At 47.4% G+C, this 26,114-nt stretch overlaps 1 protein-coding gene across 2 annotated transcripts in view; it reads right to left on the bottom strand.

Annotated features, from left to right (window-relative positions):
* TRAP1 (TNF receptor associated protein 1) overlaps window positions 1–20,252 on the bottom strand; it is a 47,792-nt gene extending 27,540 nt beyond the window's left edge. The window contains exon 1 of one of the 2 annotated variants that reach the window (XM_034670480.1): window positions 19,828–20,252. Coding sequence is in view for 1 of the 2 variants with exons in the window: in XM_034670481.1 (XP_034526372.1) it covers window positions 19,828–19,903 (76 nt within the window). In the remaining variant the exon portion in view is untranslated. The remainder of the gene's footprint in view (window positions 1–19,827) is intronic. The other variant, XM_034670481.1, reaches the window with a different exon arrangement.
* Between the last annotated feature and the right edge of the window lie 5,862 nt (window positions 20,253–26,114).

Genomic DNA, 26,114 nt, shown 5'->3' with positions numbered 1-26,114 from the left:
CCAATAGCACAGTCAATCCGCCCGAGGCAGATACAAACACCCTATCTACACCGCATCTGTCCTTGCGCTTCCTCCACACCCGGAAGGAAAAACCACAAGCCTCAGTGCCAGGCGGCAACATCTGCGTGTTAATCTGTGTGGTGGTTTGGGGTCGCACAAAATGGGAACGACAGTTTGAATCTGACACACCACATACCCCTGCCAATGCTCACGCTGTTTCCTCCGGGTGCAAGCACGTCCCTCTCTCCGCCTGAGCGGTTTCAGAGTCCAGGGTGAGGTGCTCCCATCCCCAGCACCTCGTAACCACCTCTCCCTACTGTGAATTCACAGCACTTACTTCCTACACCGCTCGTTTCAAACTGCAGCTCTAAGCCAGCTTGTGGCATACCTTTTTTTTTTTTTAAGTAGGCTCCACGCCCAGTGCAGAGCCCAGCGCAGGGCTTGACCTCACAACCCTGAGATCCATAGCTGAGCTGATCAAGAGTCAGACATGTAACCGACTGAGCCCCCCAGACGTCCCTCTACTACTGACGTTTTGCTCACAGAGAACATGTCCCCACCCCAGGGCAGGAACAAGTCTGTGTTTCTCAGTATCAAACTCAACAAAAGCAAGAGTGCCCATAATTCTCCTACTTCTCCCTACCCCACGGCCTCCACCGCAGCTCTCTTACAAACCTGCAACCTTCATCACAACCATCACCACGCTCAGGCACAGGACACTCAGGCAGCCAAAAGACAGTGTTAGTGGTCCTGCAGGGCCATTTCTGACGAGGAAGCAAGAATTAAAAATGTAACTGCCTACAGGAGCAGCCTGATGCAGGATTCGATCCCAGGACCCTGGGATCATGACCTGAGCCAAAGGCAGACACTTAACTGACTGAGCCACCTTTTTTTTTTTTTTAAGGATTTTATTTACTTTGAGAGAGAGAGAGAGAGAGAGAAGTGTGTCCACCTGCTCAGACAGAGGAGTGGCAGAAGGAGAAGAAAAGGGAGAGAAGCACACTCCCGGCTGAGCGGGGAGCCCACATGGGGCTTGGATCTCACAACCCTGAGATCATGAACTGAGTCAAAATCTAGCTGGACGCTTAACCAACTGAGTCACCCAAACGCCTGTTCATACTATGGTTTTGCTTCTAATAATGACATCTTTATTTTATTTTTTTAAAGATTATTTATTTGACAGAAAGAGAATGCACAACCAGGGGGAGTGGCAGGCAGAGGGAGAAGCAGACTCCTCACTGAGCAGGGAGCCCAATGCAAGGCTCAATCCCAGAACCCTGTGATCATGACCTGAGCCGAAGGCAGACGCTTAACCGACTGAGCCATCCAGGCATCCCTTATGATGACATCTTAAGTACAATACTTTAAATACAGACACACTTAGTATCTTAAGCCATGAGAAATACACAGACTGTTTTCCTGGAATTACATATCCCACATGGACAGTCTCCCTTTTTACCACAAGCAGAACAGGTAAGAACAATTTAACGTTTTGTCTTTACTACAGAGTGCCACTTCCTGTACAGCAGGCAGAGTTACAGCCTCCAACCAACACTCCTGTGGATAACAACCATGAACTCAGGAACCACAACAACAGGACCACCTAAAAGGTTCTGGAGAAATCAGCAAAAGCAGGCAGGTTCTGCAGAGCTGACACTTGGAAGAAGGGAAGAGCACAGAACGGGGGCAGGTGGCTGATGCACCACTATGTATACTTTTTCTGGCCGGAAGAACCAGAGAAGAGATCAGGGTAACCATAAAAGGTGAAAGCGGGGGGGGGAGGGGTCTCAGAAAGGAGAGAGTCAGAGAAAGGGAGGCCCCAGTTCAGGAAATAAATTCTTCTAAGTCTCTGGCTGACCCCCTAAATCATGCATGTGTGGGGCAAAATGCAAACAGCCCATTAAGGACAAAAGAATCAAACGGTTCTGTTTGCAGCTGGGGTACAACTAGTTTAATAGTCTACTTTAAAACAAGAACTACTCTTCAGAGGAATATAACAGAATCCAGAGACTCCACAAGGTAACATCCACAATGTCCAGGATGCAATAACAAGCTACTCTACATACAGAGAAACAGGAAAACATGACCCCTGCTCAAGAGAAGGGTCAATCAATGGAGACTGGTCCCAAGAAGATCCAGATGTTGGAATCAGATGGTTTTAAAACAGTCATTATAATACAGTATGACCTACAGTAAAATATGCTCCAAATTAAAGGTATGCATTAAAGGGAAATTTCAGAGATATAAACTGTAAGAAAAGAACCAAGTGGAAATTCTAGGTATAAAAATACAGTATGGAAAATGTAAAAAAACAAAAAACAAAAAAACCCCCCCAAAACTAGAAGTCTTAAAAAATAATAAGAAGGCTTAAAAACCAAGTGGAGACACCAGAAAAGAGTCTGTGAACTTGAAAATAGACTAAAAGGAATTATTCAGTGTAAAAGAGAAAAAAAAATATTAAAAACAAATGAACAGGATATCAGGTATAGACAGGGGGAAAAAAAGCTTAACATACATGTAACTGAAGTTCCAAAAGGAGAGGAGAAAGAGAACAGGGCAGAAAAAAATATTTGAAGAAATTATTGAAAATTCCCCCCAAAGTTTGTCAAAGACAACAATTTACAGATTCAAAAAGTTCAGTGAACCACTAGTAGGATAATTTCAAAGAAAATCACCCAAGTACATCATAGTCAACTGCTGAAAACCAAATAAAAAGAAAATCTTGGAAGCAGCCAGAGAAAAACGACACATTACATGGGAGAACAATAATGTGAATGACAGCTAACTTTCCAGAAGACAACGGAACATCTTTAAAGTCTTAAACAGCAGACCTAAACAGCAGACCGGCAGGAAAAGAAATGCTACAGTTCTTCAGGCTGAATGGAAATGATATCAGATGGAAACCTGGATCTTCCAAGAAATAAGGCAAAGCATCAGAAACAGCAACCTAGACAAATATATAAGTATTTTTCTCTTACTTTCTTTAAAATATGTACAATAGGGCACCTGGGTGGCTCAGTCAGTTAAGCATCTGCCTTTGGCTCAGATCATGATCCCAGGGGTCCTGGGATCAAATCCTGCATCAGGCTCCCTGCTCAGCAGGGAGCCTACTTCTCCCTCCCCCCATCCATCTCCCCACTGCGCGTGCTTTCTCTCTCAAATAATTAAAAAAATAAAATATATACAAGAGCTTAAGCAAAAGCTGAAACATTGTCTTACGGGGTTTATAACAGATGTACATGCCATGCATATGACAACTCTCACATAAAGGATGGAGTACAGAGAGGAAATGCACTTTAATACAGTTGCAAGGTTTTTATATTTTCTATGAAATATTGCAATACTAATTGTAAACAGACTATGAAAAAGATGTACACTGCATTCATCAGACAAACCACTGAAAAAATGACATAAGGAGGTATAGCTTAAAAAGCATTAGATGAACTAAAATGGAATTCTAAAAAATATTTACTGATTCAAAAGTAGGCAAGACTTGGAAAGGGGAAAAAATGAGAGGAGACAATAAAACAATAGAGATAAATCCAACTGTACCAATAAATGCATTTTTTATTAATGGACTAAACGCTCCAATTATAAGGCAAGACCTAATGATATGCTGTCTACAAAACAATCACTTCAAATATAAAAACATAGGGGCGCCTGGGTGGCTCAGTTAGTTAAGTGTCCGGCTCTTGATATCGGCTCGGGTCATGGTCTCAGGGTCACGGGATCAAGCCCTAGGTCAGGCTTGCGCTCAGCACAGAATCTGCTTGGGATATTCTCTCTACCTCTCCCTCTGCTCCTCTCCCCACCTCACCCCCCACCGCTTGCATGGTCTCTTTCTCAAAAAAATAAAATTTTAAATAAAAAAATATGTATATATATAAAAAAAAACACTGAAGAGGAATGGACAGAACACGTGATAACACGCACAAAGTAGGCCTAGTAAGGGTGGAGTGGCCATATTAATATCAGACAAAAGAGACTTCAAAACAACAAGTATTACTCGAGAAAAAGAGGGATATTTCAGAATAAAAGACAATTCATCAGGAAAGCTTAATCACAAATGTGTGTCTAATAACAGAGCTTCAAAATACGACATTAAAACTAAAAGACTTAGGGGTGCCTGGGTGGCTCAGTTGGTTGGGCGTCCAACTCTTGATTTCGGCTCAGGTAATGATCTCCAGGTCGTGGATCAGCTTGTGGTGAGCCCCGCACTCAGTGGGGCGTCTGCTTGAGATTCTCTCTCCCTCTGCCCTCCCCCTCAACCTCCCACGCTCGTGGCTGCTCTGTCTCCTCTCCCGTTCTCTAAAATATAAAAATCTTAAAAAAAAAAAAAAAAACAAAACACTAAAAGAATTGAAAGACAGTCAGAGCTAGAGATTTAATATCCCTCTCTCAACAACTGATAGAACGAGACCAAAAGAAAAAATAAATCAAGACATAGGATCGTCTGAATTACAGTATGAAATAGTTTGACTTAATGGATACTCATGGAATACGATACCCAAATGTAAAATCCAGTAATTTTTGAAAAGCATAATATTTGTTCAAGCACACATGGTGTATTCACTAGAAAAGACCATAAAGGGGACCACAAGTCTTAATACATTTAGAAGGGCTGAAATCATACCAAGTAAGCTCTCTGAATACTGCAAAATTAAGCCAGAATCAGTAATAACAAAATATCTAGGAAAACCCCAAGTATCCAGGAATTAAACAACATATACCAAATAATCCACAGGTCAAAGAAGAAATCAAAAGGAGATAACTGAGCAAAAATGAAAACAGTATGTTAAAAGCTGCAGGGTCACCCACAAAAGCACATGGCAGGAAACTTACAGCTTCAAATGCTTGGGTTAGAAAAGAAGTCTAAAATCAATGATCTAAGATTTTACCTTAGGAAAAAGTACAAAGTTAACCCAAATAAAATAGAAGGGAGGAAATAACAAAGAACACAAATCAATGAAACACAAAATAAACTGAGGAAAATTAAAGCCACAGCTGATTCTTGAAAAAGATCAACAGGAGTGATGGGTGATCAAGAAAAGAGAGAACATCCATCACTAACATCAGGAATGAAGGTGGGGTTATCATTACAAATTCTACAGACATTAAAAGGATAATAAGGAAACATTCTGAACAAATTCATAGCAAAAATTTAACAACTTAGGTGAAATGGATAAATTCCTTGAAAAAAATTAAATTTATCCAGAGTGACAGAAGATGAAAGATAAATTCCAAATTGCTTCATATCTAATAAAGAAATTCAATTTGTTTTCAAAAATATTTCCACAAATTAAATTCTAGGCCTAGAATTTTTACCAGTGAAATACATCAAACATCCGAAGAAAGCAATAACACCAATCTTCACAAACTATTTCAGAAAACAGAAAAAGAGTATTTCCTGAGAAGTTTTATGATGACAGCACAACCCTAATCATCAGTGTGCCAGAGACACTACACGCGCACAATAGAGAAGAGACCAATATCCCTTATGAACACAGACACGGAGCTCCTAAGTGAAAAATTAGCAAATCAAATCCTGCAATATGTAAAAATGATGCCACATCACGACCAAACGGGTTTATTCCAGGGATGCAAGGCTGTTTAGCACTAGACCATCAATCAAATAATTTACTGCATGAACAAATACTCGTAGAAAAAACAGCACCAACGGCCTCTGGACGAAGAGCAGCTGAGAGCACGGTACTAAGCCAACGGCAGAGCCGCAGGCCCGTCGGCGGGAGGCAGCAGCTGCCACTACATTCCAAGAGACTGTTGCCATTGTGGAATGTAGGCCAAAACTCTCAGAACTTTTCATTTTCCAAAAGAAATAAGCAATTCAAATATTTACGTGAAATCTGTATTTGCAACTACTTTTTTTTTTTCTAATATTTGGGCCAAACGCAATTTGTTTACAGCCAGATTTAGCCTGTGATTGCTAGTTTGCAAGTCTTTTCTAATCTTCTATCTTGAAAATGAAGCCCATGAGAAAGTTTACCAGCAAAGAGAGAATGAGTAAAGCTTCAAATGAAGGCTCCTACTCCTGTTTGGTAGAAATGCATCAGGAAACAACTTTTACGGAAGCAGATGATCTTTATGACCTTGGGATAAACAGAGATTGGCAAACGTTTCCTGGAAAGGGCAGACAGTATGTATTTTAGGCCTTCTGGGCCCTGTGGTCTCTCTTGCTCAACTCTGCCGTCGCAGCGGGAAAGTGGCTGCAAACATGAAAGTTTGAGCATGCCTGGGCCCCCATAAAACTTTATTTACAAAAACAGGCTGTGGCCTCACCCAACCCAAAGGCCTTAGCTTACAGAACCTTGGGTGAACCACAAAGGAAAAGACTGGTATATCTGACAAAATTAAGAACTTCTGTTCATCAAAAAAAACCAAAAAACAGACACCAGGATGAAAGTGAAGCGGCGAGCCACACCTGGGAGAACAATCATTACTGACAAAGGATAGTGATAGAAGATTAGTGCCCATAAAGAGCATATACAAAAATACATAGTAAGAAAAGACAACCAATCCAGAAGAAAATATTGAGGCAAAAGACATGAAAAGGATTTCACAGAAATGGAAACAAATGGCCAATAAACCACGGAAAGAAGATGCTCAACTTCATTAGCAATTCATCAAAACAACTGAAATATCATTTTGTAACCATCAAATTCACAAACGTTTAAAACGTCTAAAATCCTGAGTGTCAGTGAGGACATGGCACAGCGACAACTCTCTCACACAGAGGTGGTGGAATGTACGTCAGGACCCACACTGGAAAACAGTCACAACTGCGTAGTAAGAACGCATATCCTAAACCCAGCAACTCCACTCGGGCCACACACCCTGCACGTGTCCGCGAGGCAGGGTGCTTGCGCCACCAAGTGCGTGGCTGCCTCCACACAAGCCACACGCCTGCACCTGGGGGGAGAAAGAGCTGCGGTATCTTCTCACGATGGAGGGTTACAGGACAATGACACGGATACATCTTACAGATAATCCTGCACCACTAAGCTGGACGGTTAGTTCATGTACTGCCTGATGTGTATCTTGTAATCAAACACACACGGTCACAAGATAGCATTCATCACTCTCCAGATGTGCAAAGATTATAAATTAGTCTGAAAATACCAAGGACTGGAGAGGGCTGTGGGGCCAAAGGGCCTTTCATACATCGCTGATGGGCGTATACAGCAACACAACTCTTTTCTGGGAAGTATCTGTGCGTTACTCAGCAAGCCGCAGCACGCCAAAGGATCCAGCAGCTCCATTTAAGTACAGGTCAGAAATTCAACATAAAGAAATGAAGGTATTAACACAATGGAATTAACAGCAATGAACTACACCACTAGCATGGATAAAGTTAAGAAAACAAAATGTTGACCCAAAAAAGGTCCAGCAGAACATACACTGTATGATTTTAATACACTGTGTGTGTGTATATACAAAATTGGGTACATATATATCCATATACCCAGAAGTATAAAGAAAAGTAAAGGAAAAACCTGACAATTCAGGTCAGCAGTTACCTGTAGGAGAGAGCAAAGGGCACGCATCAGGAAGGAGCACACAGGCCTTCAGGGGACGGTGAGCTCTAGTCCTTACTCTGGGTAATGCACATTCATTTGATGCTTCTTTTTCAACTGCACAAACTCAATGCATTTCTCTTTAGATGGAATGTATGAAGGGGAAAGGGGAGGGGATGAAAGGAAAGAAAGCCCCCACCTCTCTGGGTCACGGAACTTGCCCACAGAACAGCACACACAGCCTCCTGGAACCCAGCACGACCTACGGAGAGGAGCTTCCCGAAGCGTCACCCGGGGGACGTAACATGGCCAGGGGCAGGATCTCCCTGAAGCCCAGGGGAAGGGGAATAGGAAGCCCAAGCTGGAGGCCAGCCTACAGGGATGGATGGAAGGTAAGGGCAGGAAAGAAGGGAATCAGGCAGGGCCCGGCAAGCCCAACAACTCCATCAATACTCCTGGATCCGAGGCCCCCACGTGGGCACCGTGCCCCAGTTCCAACCACAGTTAACCTTCACCAGCTCAGATGAAGGGAGAGACACCCACACACCCACACTACTTGAAGGGCAACTTCCAGACAGTACTTCTGGTGGCCTGTGGGAGCCACGCAGGGCAGCAGGAAATGGCCTGACCCTGAGGAAGGTGATCTGGCCACACTGGTCAAGATGACAAATTCATGTACCCTCTCACATCTGGCAATTCCGTGTGGCGACTTTCCTCCCTGGATACACCTGAACCTATATATAAAGACAGACCTGAAGGGCCATACACTGTAACACTGTACAGAACAGCAAATGCCTGGAATCCACCCACATGTCCCCGTACAGAGGACAGGACATCAACCATAGTGCCTGCCTCCCAACACCCAGCAACTCCTAGACTCCTACTACTACTATGTGGCTGTCAAAAAAAAAAAGAAAAAAAAAAAAAGGAGGGAAACTGTGGTGCTGTCACAGCAAGCTCTCCAGGGTCTGCTAAGTGACTAAGATACAGAGACAGGGCTCAACCGTACTTACTGTAACCACATGAACATGGGCAGGATGTATGAGCAACTCCTGACCGAGATAACCTAGGAGGGCCAGGGCATGGAGAAGGGGACCAAGCTGAGAGCGAGACTGCTCAACACATACCTTTTCAATCAAATCAATACTTAATTACTTAAAATTAACAATAAACTTTTTAAAAAATTAATTTGAGAGTGCGCGCGCAAGAGAGCACAAGCCGGGGGAGGGGCAGACAGAGAAGCAGGCTCCCCACTGAGCAGGGAGCCTGACATGGGGCTGGATCCCGGGACCCCTGGATCATGACCTGAGCCGAAGGCAGACACTCAATGACTGAGCCAGCCAGGCGCCCGTGTCAGAGGTATTTTAAGAACAGCTTTAGGGAGATATAATTCGCACCAAGTGTACAGTTCCGTGGGCTTAGCACATTCACAGAGCTGTGCGTCCATCACCACCATCTAGTCCCAGAACGTGTCATCACCCCAGAAAGAAACCACATGCTCATTAGCAACAACTCCCTACTCCCCTGGCTCCTGGCAGTCGCTCTCTGTCCCTATAGATTTGCCAGTTTGGGACATTTCACGCAAATGGAACCACACTATACATGGTCTTGTGTGTCTGGCCTCTTTCCCTTAATGTAATGTTTTTCAAGGTTCATCCTTGTTATAACACATATCACATCTCACTCCTTTTTAGGGCTGAATAATATTCTTTTTAAAAATATTTGCTGAAGTAATCTCTACACCCAACATGGGGCTCTAACTCACGACCCAGAGATCAAGAGTTGCAGCTCTTCTGACTGAGCCAGCCCGGTGCCACATGGTGAATAATATTCCGTTATCCAGTCAGACCACACGTTGTTTATCCATTTGTGAGCTAATGAGCAACTGGGGTATTTCTGCTTTTTGGCTGTGCTGTGAACATTGTTGTACAAGCTTCTGTGAGGATGTATGTTTTAGGGTCCCCTGGGTATACACCTAGGACTGGCAGTGCTAGGCTGAATGGTAAGTGTGTTCAGCCATTGGAGGAACTGCAGGCTGTTTTCCAAAGTGATGCAGCTACATTCCCGCCAGCAGGGAGCAAGTGCTCCGACTTCCCCACACCCTCCCCGATGCTATGGTGTTACTGATGAGGGGGCAGAAGGCAAGCTGAGAGCAAAGCACAAGCTAACAACCCGCAAACTGCCCCCCCACCAAGGTGGGATATGTGTGACATTCTTCAAGCACTCCTGGCTGCCCTGAAACAAAGGAAAGGGAAAAACAAGTGGTTAACTGATAGAGATCACAGTCATGCAGGACACGGGTCTCAGTTTGCAACTGTCTTAACGATTTACAAGAAAAAAAGCAATCTCTAGGGACCCTGGCTGGCTCAGTGGGTTAAGCATCTGCCTTCAGCTCAGGTCATGATCTCAGGGTCCTGGGATCCAGCCCCACATAGAGCCAGTCCCACATCAGGCTCCCTGCTCAGCGGGGAGTCTGCTTTTCCCTCTGCCCCTCCCCCTGCTTATGCTTCACTCTCTCTCTCAAATAAATAAAATCTTTTTTTAATAATGTTTTATATCCCGAGTATGTGGTGGTCAAATGATTCTGTCAAAATTCAACAAATTGTATAGTTAAAATTAGTGAATATTATTGTACATAAATTACACCTCAATGAAGCTGATTTTTAGAGATCTAATCATGTGAAAATTGAAATACCCCCTTTTAAATAACACTTGGGCAGTGGCACCAGGGTGAGTAAGTCAGTTAAGTGTCTGCTTTCAGCTCAGGTCATGATCTCAGGGTCCTGGGATCGAGTCCCGCATCAAGTTCCCCGGGGAGTCTGCTTCTCCATCTCCCTTTGCCCCTTCCCCTACTTGTGCTCTCTCCGCCCCCCCCACCCCGGTCAAATAAATAAACAAAATCTTGAGCGGGGGGAGGAAAAAGCAATCTCCGGAAACCTGCAGACTCAATTTCCAGGAGCCCTAACATCACCCGTCCCTCACTAGGATAGAAACTCTTAGCTAATCAGTCACTCAAGATCCCAGTGCAGCTCTTTCTCCCCACGGGTCTCGTCCCCGTGCTTTTCATAAAATCACCGTTTTGCACCAAAGACGTTTCAAGAATCCTTTCTTGGCCATTGGCTCCAGACCTCAACACTCCAAAGCACATCACTGTCACCTGTGGCTTTTACTCCAAACACCGGAGTGGGTACGAAGTGACACTTCCCTGTGGTTTTGATTTGCCTTTCCTACTGATATTGATCATCTTGACATCTTTTTCTCTAATAATTTAAGGGGAAATGCTTTCTAAACAAAATACATAACCCAAGAACCATAAATTTATAGAGTACATAAAAATTAAATAGAATAAATCATAGAAGTTCTCCTCACATGGGGTGCCGGCTGGCCCAGTCAATAGAGCACGCGGCTCCTAACGTCAGGTTGTGAGTCTGAGCCCCACAGTGAGCGTAAAGATACTTAAAAATACAAAAATATTTTTAAAAAATAAAAATAAAATTTAATTAAAAAAATAACATACATGGGGGCGCCTGGATGGCACAGTCAGTAAGAGTGTGTGACTCTTGATCTCAGGGTCGTGAGTTCTTGCCCCATGCTGGACATAAAGCTTACTTAAAATACATATACATGGACAACTAAGACTAACCATGCTACCAAAAACAAAACAAAACAAAACTGAAGTCGGCAGGCAAACAGCAGAAGGCCAGCTTCTAATACAGAAGGTCACTTACAGGTGTGTAACAAAAAGGCCAAGAGCTTAACAGAAAAATGGCAATTCCCAAAAAGAGAGACATTAGCGGCTCTGAATGAGAAGGAGATGCTTGACCACACTCAGGACTAAAGAAATGCACGTGAAAACAAGACAGCATTTTCACGGTCAGACTGACAGAGATTTTTAAAATAACAGGTTCTCGCTGGTGAAGGTGTGGCCTGTGATTTAAGCAGACCTGGGAACAGCCTCAATGCCCCTCGGGAAAGGGCTGAGTGAGGGGCACCCACACAGGAGACAGCACAGCTCGCGCAGTCACGGGAAACGGACCCCGAGACGCATCGCAGGAAGGGCCGGGGAGGCCTGCCCGCATACCTGATGCAGTGGGTGCGCACCCCCATGTCGCCCCAGGGGCTTTTCCTGGCACCGCTGTGCACTAAGGGTGGAAGGAGATATTTCTTCACTGTACCAACTGGTTCTGGAAAGCAGCCCTACTTTCTCAGTAACAAAAACTTGAAGGATTTTCCTCAGAAAACTATAACATTAGCCTTAACTCTGAACTCAATGCCCAGTCTTACCCATCGGACGAATCTCAATCTGAGACTCACAGTAAAGTCACACCTCTGACTTGACTGCTCTCAAAAGTGCCCCCAGCACCGGCCCCGGGCTCCTAGCTGTCCCCGCAGCATGCCAGCCCGCTCCTCCCTCAGGACCCTGGCATGGGCTGCTACCTCAGCTTGAGCTGCCCTTCCCCAGCCACCTTCCCCCTTTTCCAGGCTGTGCTTAATGCCACCTTCCACGGGAGGCCTTCCCTGACCACTCTCTATCAGGATCCCCTTCCTGCTTTGGTTTCTTCATAGGGCTTGGCACCTAACATTCACGTTGCATTTACTTGTCTCCACCCCAGCACCGTGGAGGGCCAGGATTCTTGTCTGTTTCGTCCCCAGGGCAGCACCAGAGGCAGTACTGGGCACACAGGACTCAGCTTAGATGATGGAATGAACTGCTAGCACTACACCACGTGGGAGATGTTCTGGTGGGCTAACCTGGACTGCAAGTCTGTCTTTCCCATGATGATGCTAGAGTCAGAGCAGGCCCTCAATAAACACGTGGTTATTTTCTCAGAAGGCACAGACACATAACTCAAAGAGCTTCACAGATTATAGGTCTAGATTGGTGACCCACCAATCTTGGTGGCTGGTTTCGAAATCACTGAATGTGGGTTAAACCAATATTTTTTTTTAAAAAAAATGAAATGGAGGGTTGCCTGGGTGGCTCAGTCGGTCAAGCATCTGCCTTCGGCTCTGGTCATGATCCCAGGGTCCTGGGATTGAGCCCCGCATGGGGCTCCCTGCTGAGCGGGGAGCTTGCTTCTCCTCCCTCTGCCCCTGCTTGTGATCTACTCACTCTCTCAAATATATAAATAAAATCTTTTTTAAAAAATGAAATGGAAAGTATCACATGATAAAGGTATTTATGAAACTCGTTCAGCTAAACAGGTACACATACTTGTATCATATACTCTCACATATCCTGTATGTAACAGGTCACAGTACAAATGCATTTCTTACAGGGAGCTTGTGACAACAGAAGTTAGAAATTTACTCATCTCATTTCAGCATAAACATTTCTAAGTTTAAAGCTTTGGGATGGGAGGGGGGCTAGGTGGCTCAGTCAGTTAAGTGTCTGCCTTTGGCCCAGGGTCCTGGGATCAAGTCCCACGTTGGGCTCCCTGATCTGCGGGGAGCCTGCTTCTCCTCTCCCTCTGCCTGCTGCTCCCCCTGCTTGTGCTGTCAAAGAAACAAAATTAAAAAAAATAAAAAAATAAAGCTTTGGGTTCTAGAAAATATTTCTTTAAAAATAAGTTTGCTTTGTAAACTTAAAACTCCATAAACTAAAGGTACTTTCAGATCAGTGAAAAGCAGAATTAATGCTCTCCCACAAAGTAGAAATACTATCCTGGAAAAACTGTAGCTCTTTACAATGTAGCCTCTAGCTTTTTCCCCCTGAACATCTCCAATTATTTTACCAGAGTTTTATGCTGATACGCATGAAATTCTCTGCTTTTCAGTAAGTCAACACAGACGGTTTCATTATTCAACTTTCACCAAATACCATAGGTTAGCTATTCACATCTGAAATTTCTCCAAACATTTCGTTCCTTAAATTCTGTAATTACGTCAGGTAACATTTAAGTTTTTCAATGTTCTGAAGATTTTATGTATTTTAGAGAGAGAAAGTGAGAGTAAGACAGCACACACATGCACACACGTGCAGGGAGAGGGACAAGCAGACTCCACGCTGAACAAAGAGCTGGATTCAGGGCTCCAGCTCACAACCCTGAGATTGTGACCTGAGCCAAAATCAAGAGTTGGCTGCTTAACTGACTGAGCCATCCAGGTGCCCCAAGTTTTCCAATATTCCAGACAGAACGTTCCTCTTTCTACTTACATACCAAATAAGGAATTATACTCCCTCAAAAATTTCTAAGTTCTTACCTCTGGCATTCTCGAACATTTTCACTGCTTCCTACCTGTCCTCATCATTTATTAAGCTGTACTGATACTCTATCAAGAAACATCAGGGGCGCCTGGGTGACACAGCGGTTAAGCGTCTGCCTTCGGCTCAGGGCGTGATCCCAGCGTTATGGGATCGAGCCCCACATCAGGCTCCTCTGCTATGAGCCTGCTTCTTCCTCTCTCACTCCCCCTGCTTGTGTTCCCTCTCTCGCTGGCTGTCTCTATCTCTGTCAAATAAATAAATAAAATCTTTAAAAAAAAAAAAAAAAAAGAAAAGAAACATCAACTCTCCAAATACAAAGAAACAAAAAGGGAGGGGTACCTCCTAAGAGTCAAAATATAGGACATAAAACCCACACCCTGAGCTTTAGTCACCCAAGACTATTCCTGTCCCCACCAACAACCCCTCTTTCTCTTTTATTATTTATTTTAAATATTTTATTTATTTGAGAAAGAGCACGCATGCACAAGTAGGCAGAGAGGCGGGCAGGGGAAAAGCAGGCTCCCCACTGAGCAGGGAGCCCAGATACCAAGCTCAATCCCAGGACCCCAGGGTCATAACCTGAGCCGAAGGCAGACGCCCAACTGACTAAGCCACCCAGGTGGCCCCCACCTTTCTCTTTTAAAAAACCTGCTGCTGGGGCGCCTGGGTGGCACAGCGGTTAAGCGTCTGCCTTCGGCTCAGGGCGTGATCCCGGCGTTGTGGGATCGAGCCCCACATCAGGCTCTTCTGCTATGAGCCTGCTTCTTCCTCTCCCACTCCTCCTGCTTGTGTTCCCTCTCTCGCTGGCTGTCTCTATCTCTGTCGAATAAATAAATAAAATCTTAAAAAAAAAAAAAAATAAGAAACCTGCTGCTAACAAGTTTTATAATCTAGTTTCCCAGCCCACATCTGGAAACGGGCAGAGGAGGGAACGTGGCCCCAGGGAGGCCCCGCCAGCTAAGCAAGAGGAAAGAAGGCTAAAAACTTAGCAACACTCAAGTAGCAGTTCCACTTCACAGACGGAGTCGTCCTACCCAGTGGCCCTCAAGAGCCTGTGTGTTACTAGAAAAAACCGTAGACTAACACTCACAATGACCCTGAAAACATCAAAGGAGAAGGTTCAGTTACGTTCCATCTGAGGTACTTGTTTTAGAAAGACTTCTAATCTTAACGGCTAAAATGAAATGTTTTACTTCTTTAAAAGTAAGCTTCACAGAACATCCCCTCAGGCGCTCCATTCTCCATAAATGGGAGAAGACTGGTGTGTGTGAACCATAATGGCCACGCACCACGCTGGCTACCTGACACATCCAGTTCCACTACAAGGATGGAGACCTATTTGTTAATAGTATTGCCATATAATCTTTTGGGTTTTTTTTAATAGTGTATTCGTTTTGGCTATCTCAAAACAACTTTTTAAGGTTCTAATCACATGTCTTAATTATACGGCTGCTGAATAACTGAGCTACTCTCAGAATTAGTTAAGCCCATGACTCAGGTACACCTGAATTCAATTTCCCTGATCTGCGGGCATTCACCCGATGAAAAAGCAAGTGGAGATGATGCCCAAGTAGATAGCGGTTCTTTTTTTTATTTTATTTATTTGACAGAGAGACAGCCAGCGAAAGAGGGAAAACAAGCAGGGGGAGTGGGAGAGGAAGAAGCAGGCTCCCAGCAGGGAGCCTGATGCGGGGCTCGATCCCAGAACCCTGGAATCACGCCCTGAGCCGAAGGCAGATGCTTAACGACTGAGCCACCCAGGCGCCCCAGATAGCGATTCTCTAAGCTACAATTTTCATCGTCTGTAATTCCTAGTGGCTTCAGCATCCGTATCAGAAATGAACACCCCAAAATCTATCTTTATTGAATGCTACAGAATTTCTTTGTAGAGTAAGCAAACAGTTTTCTAGAAGTCGAGTCTTCCGTATCTAGACTGAACAAGAGAGCATTTAAGAAAAATTCTAGCTGGCTACTTAAGGGCACCAAAAATGTAATTCAAGAACATCCTCTGGCTTTGAACTAAAACATTTCACTGGAGTGTGATGAACTGGATACACTGCGCTGATGCCAAGTCAGTACTCCGGTTTGAGACAGAGACCATCACCACTGCCTCAGTAAGTTTCCTTACAGAAATCACCTGTTACCTGGGACTGGACTTTGGGGACAGAGGGGAGAAATGTTTGTTTTCTCATCAATCCAACTCCGTCCCCCATCCCTTCAAGCAGCATTTGTCTAAATGGACAAGGGCAGCAAACACTTAGGTGTTTTGTTTTTGTTTTGCCTTAATTCTGGCCCACTACTCAGCAGTAACTAATAAGGCCTTCACTAACCTATTACATTTGGGTTGATCTTCTGCAGGTAACACGGCCCCTCTGGTACTAACCAAGCGCCTCACGCCCACAGCCCACCTGGTACCTCTAGGGCAGCCGGCCGCTCACCCTTTGCCTATGTGCCTCGTTGGTGCTGACCAAGGCTCCAGAAGCGTGGTTTATAGAGGTGGCAATGCCATTCGGGGTCTAAGCAGTTAAGGATCAAACCCATTATCGTTAACGCTATGTTAGCAACGGATAGAGCTGTTTCACGGAGAGTGAAATGTGCCCCACAAGTGCTGCTCCGCTCATTCTGCAGAAAGCCTGGGAGCACCTGAAATTTGCCTCAATTCTCAAAGGCTGCAACACAAGAGGTGGGAGGGCATGGATTAAACAGCACGGGCCCCCAAAGTGAGGGCAGAGGGAGGAAGCAAAATAAATCAACAAAGGGTCAGGTGGGTTCATTCTGGGAAATAAACTGGCAATGCTGGAGCCCTACAACAAAGAGGAGAACCCTGCTCCTCTGACTTCTCTGGTGCAGACTCCTCACCCCTTCCAAGTCTCACTTCTAAGCCAGAAAATTCCAGCAAAGGTTCCAGCTTACAGAGACTGGAAAAGGCAGAAGACACTAACTCGAGGCTCAAGCAGTCCTACCGCGGCTGCCTCATAATGGGGTCCTGGCGATGCCAACAGTAAGAATGAGTGTCCTCGAGAGTAGGACACAGGGCTCAGGCTGTGGTGTCAAGGCAGTTACAAAGCCACGTGAAATGACCAACCCACCACCCTCTCCACCTTACAACACAATCACCTGCTTCTGGGGACCAAGCCTGTTGCTGGTTTTTCAGGCTGGTCGTCTTTTCTCTAGGAGGTGGTTTCTTGTTTGTCTACCGGCAAATCCATTACTTCTATTACTCGTCAGAACTGGTGGAAAGGTTTGATGGCAGTTTACATTTTTATTATGAACACGACATTTTCCTATTATCCAGGTTCTGACAGCCCTACTCCTTATAATAACCACCTTTTACCAGAAGGAATTACTCATTGGTTCTCAACTACCAGTCAACTTAAGATTCACCAGGGACAACACTGGCCCAGGTCTGGCACTGTGCCTGTCCTGATAATTACAGAAAATGGTCCACGAGTTCACATCTAACAGAAGAGAAAGGACATAATTTTCAGCCTCTTTCACCCTCACTCCCGTACATTCCCATTTCTTGTCAAACCCAATCATTCAGTAGTGCTTCCCTACCCTGCAACTGGTGCTTTCAAGACGAGGCCCATAACCCTCTCTTCTGTGAGATCCACACGAGCAATCATCCACATGTTTCTGCACTCCCTGACTGGCCACACAGGCCTCCAGTATGGCCTAGTACACTGCCTGGAAAACACATGCTCCCACTTAACCTCTGACCCCAATGGCAGGGTCACATCATCTTTAAGTCCCAGAGAACATTCAAAATATGCTTTTAATTTTTTTTTTAAGTAATCTCTACACCAAACACGGGGCTCAAACTCATAACCCTGAGATCAACAGTTGCAAACCCTTCTGACTGAGCCAGCCAGGTGCCCCTCAAAATATATCTGTTGAATAAACTAAGTAATGAGCAAAAATTAAAAAAAAAAAAGTCCACAAGCTGAGACTGTTCCACATCTTACAGAGAAGGTGGGAAGGACTGGGATGGTTACAAAGTCAGACTCTCAGATGTGAAGTCAAACACATGCTAACATTTGGCAACACTTTCTCAGCAACAGAGAAAAAAAATACAGGTGAATTCTGAATTTTCTGTAGAGGTGACTTCTCTTATTCTTCCCCCCCCCCCCTTGTATAAGATACATGTTTTCTAGGCTAAACTCACCCATCCCTCCAAACAACTGTACCTTCATGACTGCCCACACAGGTGGGTAGCAAGGGCATCTGCAATACGTCACGCTTCCAAGAATAGGTTCTCAATCTTAGATTCAAACAAAAGACTGCATGGACAGAGCACCTCGATGGAAGTTCAGAAGGAGAGGATGCAGATTATTAAGGGAAAGACTTAAAAAATCGGAGAACAAAAACTGGCTGGGCTGAAAACTGGCCTGTCTTCCCAGTGGAAGAGACACTATGTACAACATACATGGTTGCAACATCTTAGAACATGAACAAAAAAGAAAAGAACCTTAACCTCCAGAGAAAGGTAAACAAAAAACCCAAAAAACACCAAGTTAGCTACAAGAGAAACAATGAAAATAATATGACTGCTCATCCTTAACTCAGGTGTTAGAAAACAGCAGTGCAATCTCACTCTTTGAAGGAAAATTATTTTGACCTGGAATACAATACCCAGACAACCTACTATACAGGTATGGGGACAAAATAAAATCTTGTAGACATGGTGGAGCTTAAAAAATTTAAAACCCAAAGACAACTTCTGCAAAACTAGCACAAGGGTATACTCTCATATGACAGGAAATAAATCCTAAAGAAGGAAGACAGTGAGCACAAGCAAAAGTATAAAACTTACAGTTGTCTTATCGGTTAATGCATGTTATTTTTAAAAATTATTGTTTAAAAAATAGGGACACTACACCAAAATTTAAAACTTAGGTAATAGAAAAAAGTGTAGGAGATGGGAAAAAGAAATTCATAGAAGGTATACGAATGGCCATTCAACAAATGAAAACATTCTTTCTCACTAACCACGGAGGAAATGCCTTGATAGAGGTAGTCTCACTCCCTGCTAACGGGAATATAAGCTGATACAGACTTTTTGCACAGCAATTTGGCAATGTCAGCTAACATTTCAAATATGCACAGCCTAAAACTCGAATTCTGAAATTCTAAAGAAATGCCGTACACGAGCACGAAGATTTAAACACCCATTCTGCACAACACTGTAATGACAAAAACAAAAAACCATGGAAATCTATTACGTCCATTAACAAAACTCACAGCGAAGTAAATGACTGACTATTCGTGCACAATACAGGAAAGTTGCATGCCCCTCGAAAGCCACAGACCAAGCTTACTGAGGCCAGGATGTATTAGCTTTGCAGAGAAGGTCAAAAACAATACAGGAGCAAACTGCATATACGGGTTAGGCATTTTCACATAAAAACAGACATTTGTCCACACGTGTGTAACTGTGCGCAGAGTCTGGAAAGAACGCTAAAACGTTCACCCACAGTTTCTTCCGAGGAGAGAGTAAGAAAGATTTTGTTTTTTTTTTTTTTTTTTTTTTTTTTGGCCCCAACACTTCTTTGAGCACCTACCAATTTCAGGTCCTGGGAATACGGGGGTCAAGAACCGAGTCCAGGGGCTGCACGAGGGCAGAGGCGGCTCTGCCTGGGTCGCGGCCGTGTCCCGGGCGGAGTGGGCACTCAAGTTTTGTGCCGACCGATGCTGACAAAGTGACTTCCGCATCACCCCGGTATAACACGACTTGGGGGCGGGGAGCAATAAAATCGCCACGAAGCGGCTTAAATGATCACCCAGGTGAAGTTCGTTCCCACTACCCGAAACTGCCCTCAGCTGCAGGAGCGAGGAGCCCTCCAACCTCTCCGCCTCAAGCCGGGCCGAGGGCTCGACCAGGAGAAGTCGCGGGCCGGGGCTCAACCCCCTACCTGAGGGCGGGTGGGGGAGGAAACCCCGGCAGCCCGGCAACACCGGGACGCTCAGCGCTCGCCGCACATGTGGCGCGTAAACCTCACAGAACCTCCGTGCCTCCCGGGGATGAGGAAGCGGACTCGGGACCTGGGGGAGGTCCGCCCGCCCACCCATCCACGCGGCCCCTCTCACCTCTCGGGGCGGCCGCCAGGGCCGGAGCCCGCAGGCTGCGACCCCACAGCAGCAACACCCGCAGCTCGCGCGCCATGTCTATCCTCCTCAGCGCCGGGGCAGCACGCGCGGCGGGGGTGGGGCGGGGCGGGGCCTTCCTCGGGCGCGGCGCGCTGACGTCATGGTGAGCGCAGGGCTGCCCGGCCCGCCGCCTGCGCCGGAGAGTGGACGGGACCTCCGTGGCCCGCGCGGGGACAGCCGGGCCTGGGGGCGGGCTCTCCGTGACCTTGTGTCGCGTTGTCAAGGGCGACGGGCCGAGCGCGCGGGCCGCTGGGCTGGCCTCACGTCGCGCATCCCTAAAATGGGACTGACGTTCGCAGGCACCCGGAGGGTGCGAACAGGCGGCGCGCGGGCGGAGGCCGTTGACGTCCCCGGGCCACCGGCACCACCGAGGCGGGTGGAGAAGGGGAAGGGGCGGGCTTCAGGCTGGACGTGTCCACTCCCAAGCGCGAACGCAGGAGCCGCCCCCACCAGCGGGAGGGGGCTTATTCCTTCCTCGTCTCTCGCCCTGCTGGAGGTGAGGCTGAGGTTGAGACCCACCACTTCTTTTCTCTTAATTAAGGAAACAAAAAATTTTTTAATTTAAGTATGGTTGACACACAAAGATTAGTTCCAGGTGTGGAACGCAGTGATTCAACAGCGCCGGCCGGTGTGCTGCGCCCACCCCCGGCGTAGCTGCTGTGGGGAGCGACCAGTGACTTCAGTCGCTGTGCGGTGCCGCTCCGGCCCCCATCAACGCCCTTTCTCGCCCAGTGCCACGCCACGCAACGTGCAGGTTCTCTGCCGCCGTCTGAAGTGAGGCCCCGGCGCCCACCCCCCCGCCCCCCAGCTGATTCTGAGACTCGCTGCCAGAGCAAAAAAAACTTGCAAAAACGGAGGTGCTGGAGATCTGACCTGAGCTGCAAAGTACAGGAGTCAGGGGAGGGTCCCCCTGGAGCCCGGACACAGTCTGGGCGCTGGGAGGGGCACTTCTGGGACTCTATCAGGTGGAAGGTGTGAAGGATGAGCCCCACGTGCCAGGCTTCAGCAACTGAGAATAATGTCAGAAGGTGGGCGGACTTGGTTGGAAGAGCAGCTCTGTGATGTTGGAGGAAGACTCCACCAACCTTCTCAGTGGTCCCCAAGGCAGCTGATCATACACTGCACAGTCACCGTGCTCTAGTGCCTTTCCTGCACACTTAGAATCACTTACAAACCCCGGCCTCCAGGCCCTGCACAACCTGACACCTGCTCTCTCCTTCCCCGGCCAGGCAAGCCTGGACCAGGCCAAGCCGGTCCAGTGGGTCACTGCCGCTGCTCTAGGGGAACTGAGGGCTCTCAGCCTCACATTGCATTTGTTCACCCAGGAAATCCTCCCTTTTGTAAGAGACACAGTGGTCTATGGAGCAATAGATCTAGGCTGGGGAGCCCTTTTATTTCAGGAAGGGGAAGTGGTATTTGCCAAAGGGAAGAGGGAAACCTATACACTTCACTTAAGGATGGGGGTGTTTTGGAGTGCCTGGGTGGCTCCGTCGGTTAAGTGTCTGCCTTCGGCTCAGGTCATGATTCCAGGGTCCTGGTATGGAGTCCCGCATCGGGCTCCCTGATCAGCAGGGAGTCTGCTTCTCCCTCTACCCTTCCCCCTGCTTGTCTTCTCTCTGTCAAATAAATAAAAAATAAAAATTAAAAAAAAAAAAAGGATGACGGGCGTCTTGTGTCAACTGTCCTTCAATAAAAGATAAAATTTTAAATTTTTTTAAAAAATGACAGGCAGGACCCAGGCCCTGTAGAGGGCAAACCCACCAGGTTCCAGACACATTTAGTAGCGCCTCCTGTTCTCTCTTAGCCTGTGGACTGACTTCTGACATCCTCAGATGTTCAAGAAACCAGTCTCTGTTACCTCAGGGAACTGTGGCCTTTAAGATGCCTAGGGATCCCAACCAAGTGTTGAGGGGGCCCGGGCAGATTTCAGCCCCTATGCATACAAGGAAAATGGAAGAAGGAAAAAAATGATTAGATGCACATATAGAAGTTGAACTGACAGAAACTGGCAGGGACTTGCTTGGGGAGAGCAGAGAGAGCAGCAGAGGAGGAGAGGGCCCCTGGGTTTCCTGACCACCCCTGTGGCCTCTACAAGGCCGCCCATTCCTTCTCCAGAGGTCACTGCCTTCCCCTGGAACGAGCACTAAAATAAATAAAACTTTAAAAAAAAATGATTACAATGGTAATCTTTATGTATGTTGCCCTCTGGAAAGGAAAAACAAATGTGTCTCCCTTTACCTTCCTTTCTTTGTTCAAGGCACCAACTTCTGGGTGAGCTTCTCCCCTCATGGGGCAGCATCCTGGGAGTTCCCAGAGGAGGAAAAACTCGTGGCTATAGGGTACTTTTTGGCCTGGAAAGGACCCAGGGATGATGGGATTTTCTTCCAATTTCATAAACCCTCTTATAAGGCACCTTAATTTTTGAGTCCAGTCCTTAAGGACTGGCCCTTTGCCTGGGTGCCAAGGGCCCCTAGCCCAGCCAGAAGCCCAGTCCACAGCAGCACCTGGCATCAGGCCCCAGCAGGTAAGTGGCTATCATGGAGCTCCCCTCACCAAGGCTGCATCTTTCCAGGTCTGAAGAGGGTCCCCTCAGTCAGGATTCTCTGGTCCGATGGGGTATCAGAGGACAGGGTGGAAATGCAATCCATCCGGTATGTTCCCACGCCACTAGGCACAGGTCAGAGGGGGCCGTGGTCTCAGGGTCACAGAGGTGTCTTCTGAGTGGCAGGTGATGCAAGGGCAGCTCAGGAAACAGGAAGGACAGGCCTGACCCCAGGACCTCCTCCACAAGCTGGGTACTCTTCCTGCTTCTTTGGAAAAGAAGTTGGTTTTGCTCACAATCTGCGTTTTTACAAATGCACTTCACAGGACATCTTTCTGTATGTACCTCTTTGTCTCCTGGGTTCGGCCCTTGCTCCTGTCCCGTCCAGGGGACCTCAGCCACCAGTGCTCCTGCCATGTAGTTTTTCAGGGATTTGAGGACAAAAGGGGACAGAAGGTGCCGGCTCAGAACAAATGCTGCGAAGGGGACCAAAGAACCACTTGACCAAACGCCCTCTCCCTGCACCCACGTTTATCATGAACATTAAGACTAAGGCAGTTTCGGGGTGCCTGGTTGGCGGAACGTGAGACTCTTGGGGTTGTGTGTTTGAGCCCCACGTTGGGTGTTAAGATTACTTAAAAAAAATCTTTAAGAAAAAAAGACTAAGGCAATTTCAAAGTCAAGATGGTCGTTCTTGGGGTGCCTGGGGCGCTCAGTTTGTTGGTTGTCTGTCTTCAGCTCAGGTCGTGGTCCTGGGATCCTGGGATTGATCCCCACGTTGGGCTCCCAGCTCAGCCGGGAGTCTGCTTCTCCCTCTGCCCCCAGCTTGTGCTCTCTCTCTTGCTATCTGTCCTTCCCTCAAATAAATAAATAAATAAATAAAATCTTTAAAAAAAAAAAACCTCAAAACAATGGTTATTCTTGGTCCTCTATGGCCTTGCTACTCCAAGTAGGGCCAGGCCTCATCTGGGAGCTTGTTCGAAACTCAGAAACTCAGTCTGCCCACCCCCTGGCCCAGACCTACTAAATCAGGGTGTTAGCAAGATCCTAAGTAAGCCGTCTGCGGGTCAGAGCTGGGCAAGCGCTGTGCGGAGCACGGGGCAGCATCCGGGAGAATGGACTATGCTCACAGTGGCCGTGACCAAGAGACATCTCCTCGTTCCCAACACGGGCTGGGGTTGGTGCTCCGGCTTCGAGCCCTGACACCACCTTGCACCTTCCTCCGGTGGCTGATTGTGTCCCTCGGTGGAATTCTCTAAGGGCTGTGGTCCGGGCCTAGGATGTGCTCAGGAAATGCTTGCCAAGTGCGCAAACTCGGTGCTGGAACGAGACCTGTGTATTTTCCATGAGCTAGAAGCAGCAGAAGTGCACCCCTCAAATCGCCTGTTCTGGAGGGAAGGGGGCCTCGGCTCAGGCCCCCTCATGTCTTTCCTGCCATTTCTCACACTTGGCAGGCCTCTCCCCACAAGAGAACCCCTTTTCCTCACCCAGGAAACCACAGACCAGAACGCCAGTGTCTGGAGGGCTGGGAACAGCGAGAACTGGCTTCCCCAGCAGCTCCGAAGTTCCCCTGTGCTTTCCTGGCTGCGGAGGTCCAGCCCTCACAGGGGACACTTGTCCTGGCCGCTGAACACCGGGCAACTCTGGTTGCCTCCTGCACAGAACCCTGGCCTCCCTCGAGTCCGCTGCCTCTTTCTCTGCACCTCCCCCCTTCGGACTGGTCCCCAAGACTCTCTTCCTGACCACCCAGCCTCCAGATCCTCAACTCATGGCAGCACATGAAACAACCCTCCCTCTTCTGAGGCCCCCAAACCTGTGCCAGCTGTGAGGGGTCCTGGGTGGGGTCAGAGACACAGGAAGCGTCCTGGCGCACGGAGCCCCCGCACACCACCCCTCACCCTCCTTCCAAGGATGTCCGCTCTGGACGTTTTCCTAAAGGACCACCCTCACCTGGAACATTCTCTAAACATCACTATCGGCCTTGAGAATATTCAAGTCTGGACTCTATTGATATGCTGATATAGGACTACTTTAAACATCGGCTTATAAGAGGCTTCCTTGTTGCTGGCCCAGAGCCCTGGGGTCCCGGGACCAGAGCATAAAGCCCATTTCAGTACCAGGCCCCCCAGGCGCTGAACCGGCAGACACCACACTCAGGCAGGCCAGGTCCCTCTTCATCCTGTGTGAGGTCCTGATTACCACGCATGGCCTGCGACGTTTGAGGGGTTAGAGGTATTGTAATGATCCCCCCTCTCCTACAGGTATCCCCAAAGTGAGTTTAAGGTGAGCCCGCGGAGCAAGCATAAGCAGGGGAGGAAAGCGCTTTCTGGGCCCAGCGGTGAAGAGTGTGGCTCTGGCTGAGCGGCCCACACCTACCCCTGCCCACTGCCCGTGAACTCGGGCAGGTCCCCCACACCGTCCGGTCCCCCACACCGTCCTCCTAGCTCATGGCCAAGACGGAGGAGCTAGTGATGCCTTCCAACAGCACTTGTTACCAAGCGTCACCAGGGCAGGCAGGCCGAGTTGAGAGAGCCCACTCCCCGCCAAGGCCCTGGCTCCTGGTGGCCGCCACGCCAACGTGCTCACTTGCCATCCCTCCACCATGACGCCTCAGGCCCCCACTTCCCGTGAGCTCATTTCCCACTCGTCTCTCAACCCCTCGAGTGTGTCAGGATCAGCCTGACCAAGGTGTTCCATCAGCACCTGTGCAGTCTCCACTGGATGCCGTAATGTGACACTGGCGCCACCATCCATACAGCCTGGCAAATCCTCTGGAGGAAGGCGTGCACGCCCCGAAGGGACCTTCTCACCACTTTGCCACAGTTCTTGTCCTTCAGCTTGGGGGGCTACATCCGCTTAAATTTCAAAACCGACCCATTTCCCTACTCTTGACTTTGCACAATGAAACCATACCCGAGTAATGCAGTGGCATGAGCACAGGACATCCTGGGAAGGTCCAATAGGGTTTTTCTGGCCCCCATTCCTACACGCTCCTGTGCTCCTACTTGCTAAGGTGGCCCGGCCGGAGCGCCGACTTCCCAGCACGGTCCTTGGGAGACGTGCGGCCCAAAGGCACGCTGGCGACCAACCTGCTCTCAGCTCCTTCATGAAAGGACTTTCCTTTTTCAGATCAGCTTATTTTTCCCGTGCAGCGTTAGAAGCACATTTTGGCAAACGGAATCTTTGGTTCCATTCTGTAGCAGTCAAAAAAGAGGGGAGAAAGTGACGTCTTCAGCCTGAGATCTTATAAGCCTTAGACACTCCACCTTGTTTTCCAGATTGCATCCTACTCCTGTTTCTAACATGCTAAGTTCTCAAAAACATCATCAAACACACGTACTAGGCACACTCAGCCGAGACCCTTCCATCTGAAGACACTTCCCTCTTAAGACCCTTCCACTGTAAGCTAATTCTAGGGGTCATTAGCCAACTGGGACCATCTTTGAATCCAAGCAGTTTTACCAGCTTTTATTATAAACACCAGCACATTTCAAGTTTCCTCTTTTTGATCACAAATATAGGACTTTTTTCTTCTTCTCTTAAGTATACAGCATGAGACACAGCGCCGGGGCTTTCCAGCTGTCTTACAGAAATCTCCTTACGCCAAGCACGGGGTTAGCATCCACAGACAACACCCTCGGCCGCATCCCTTGGCGGATTACACAGGACATGGACTCCAAAAAGA

Source organism: Ailuropoda melanoleuca, chromosome 10, assembly GCF_002007445.2.
Source record: "Ailuropoda melanoleuca isolate Jingjing chromosome 10, ASM200744v2, whole genome shotgun sequence".
In the NCBI taxonomy this organism is placed as follows: Eukaryota; Metazoa; Chordata; class Mammalia; order Carnivora; family Ursidae; genus Ailuropoda; species Ailuropoda melanoleuca.
The sequence above is the reverse complement of the archived record's forward strand: the minus strand, read 5'-3'. Positions and strand labels throughout refer to the sequence as shown.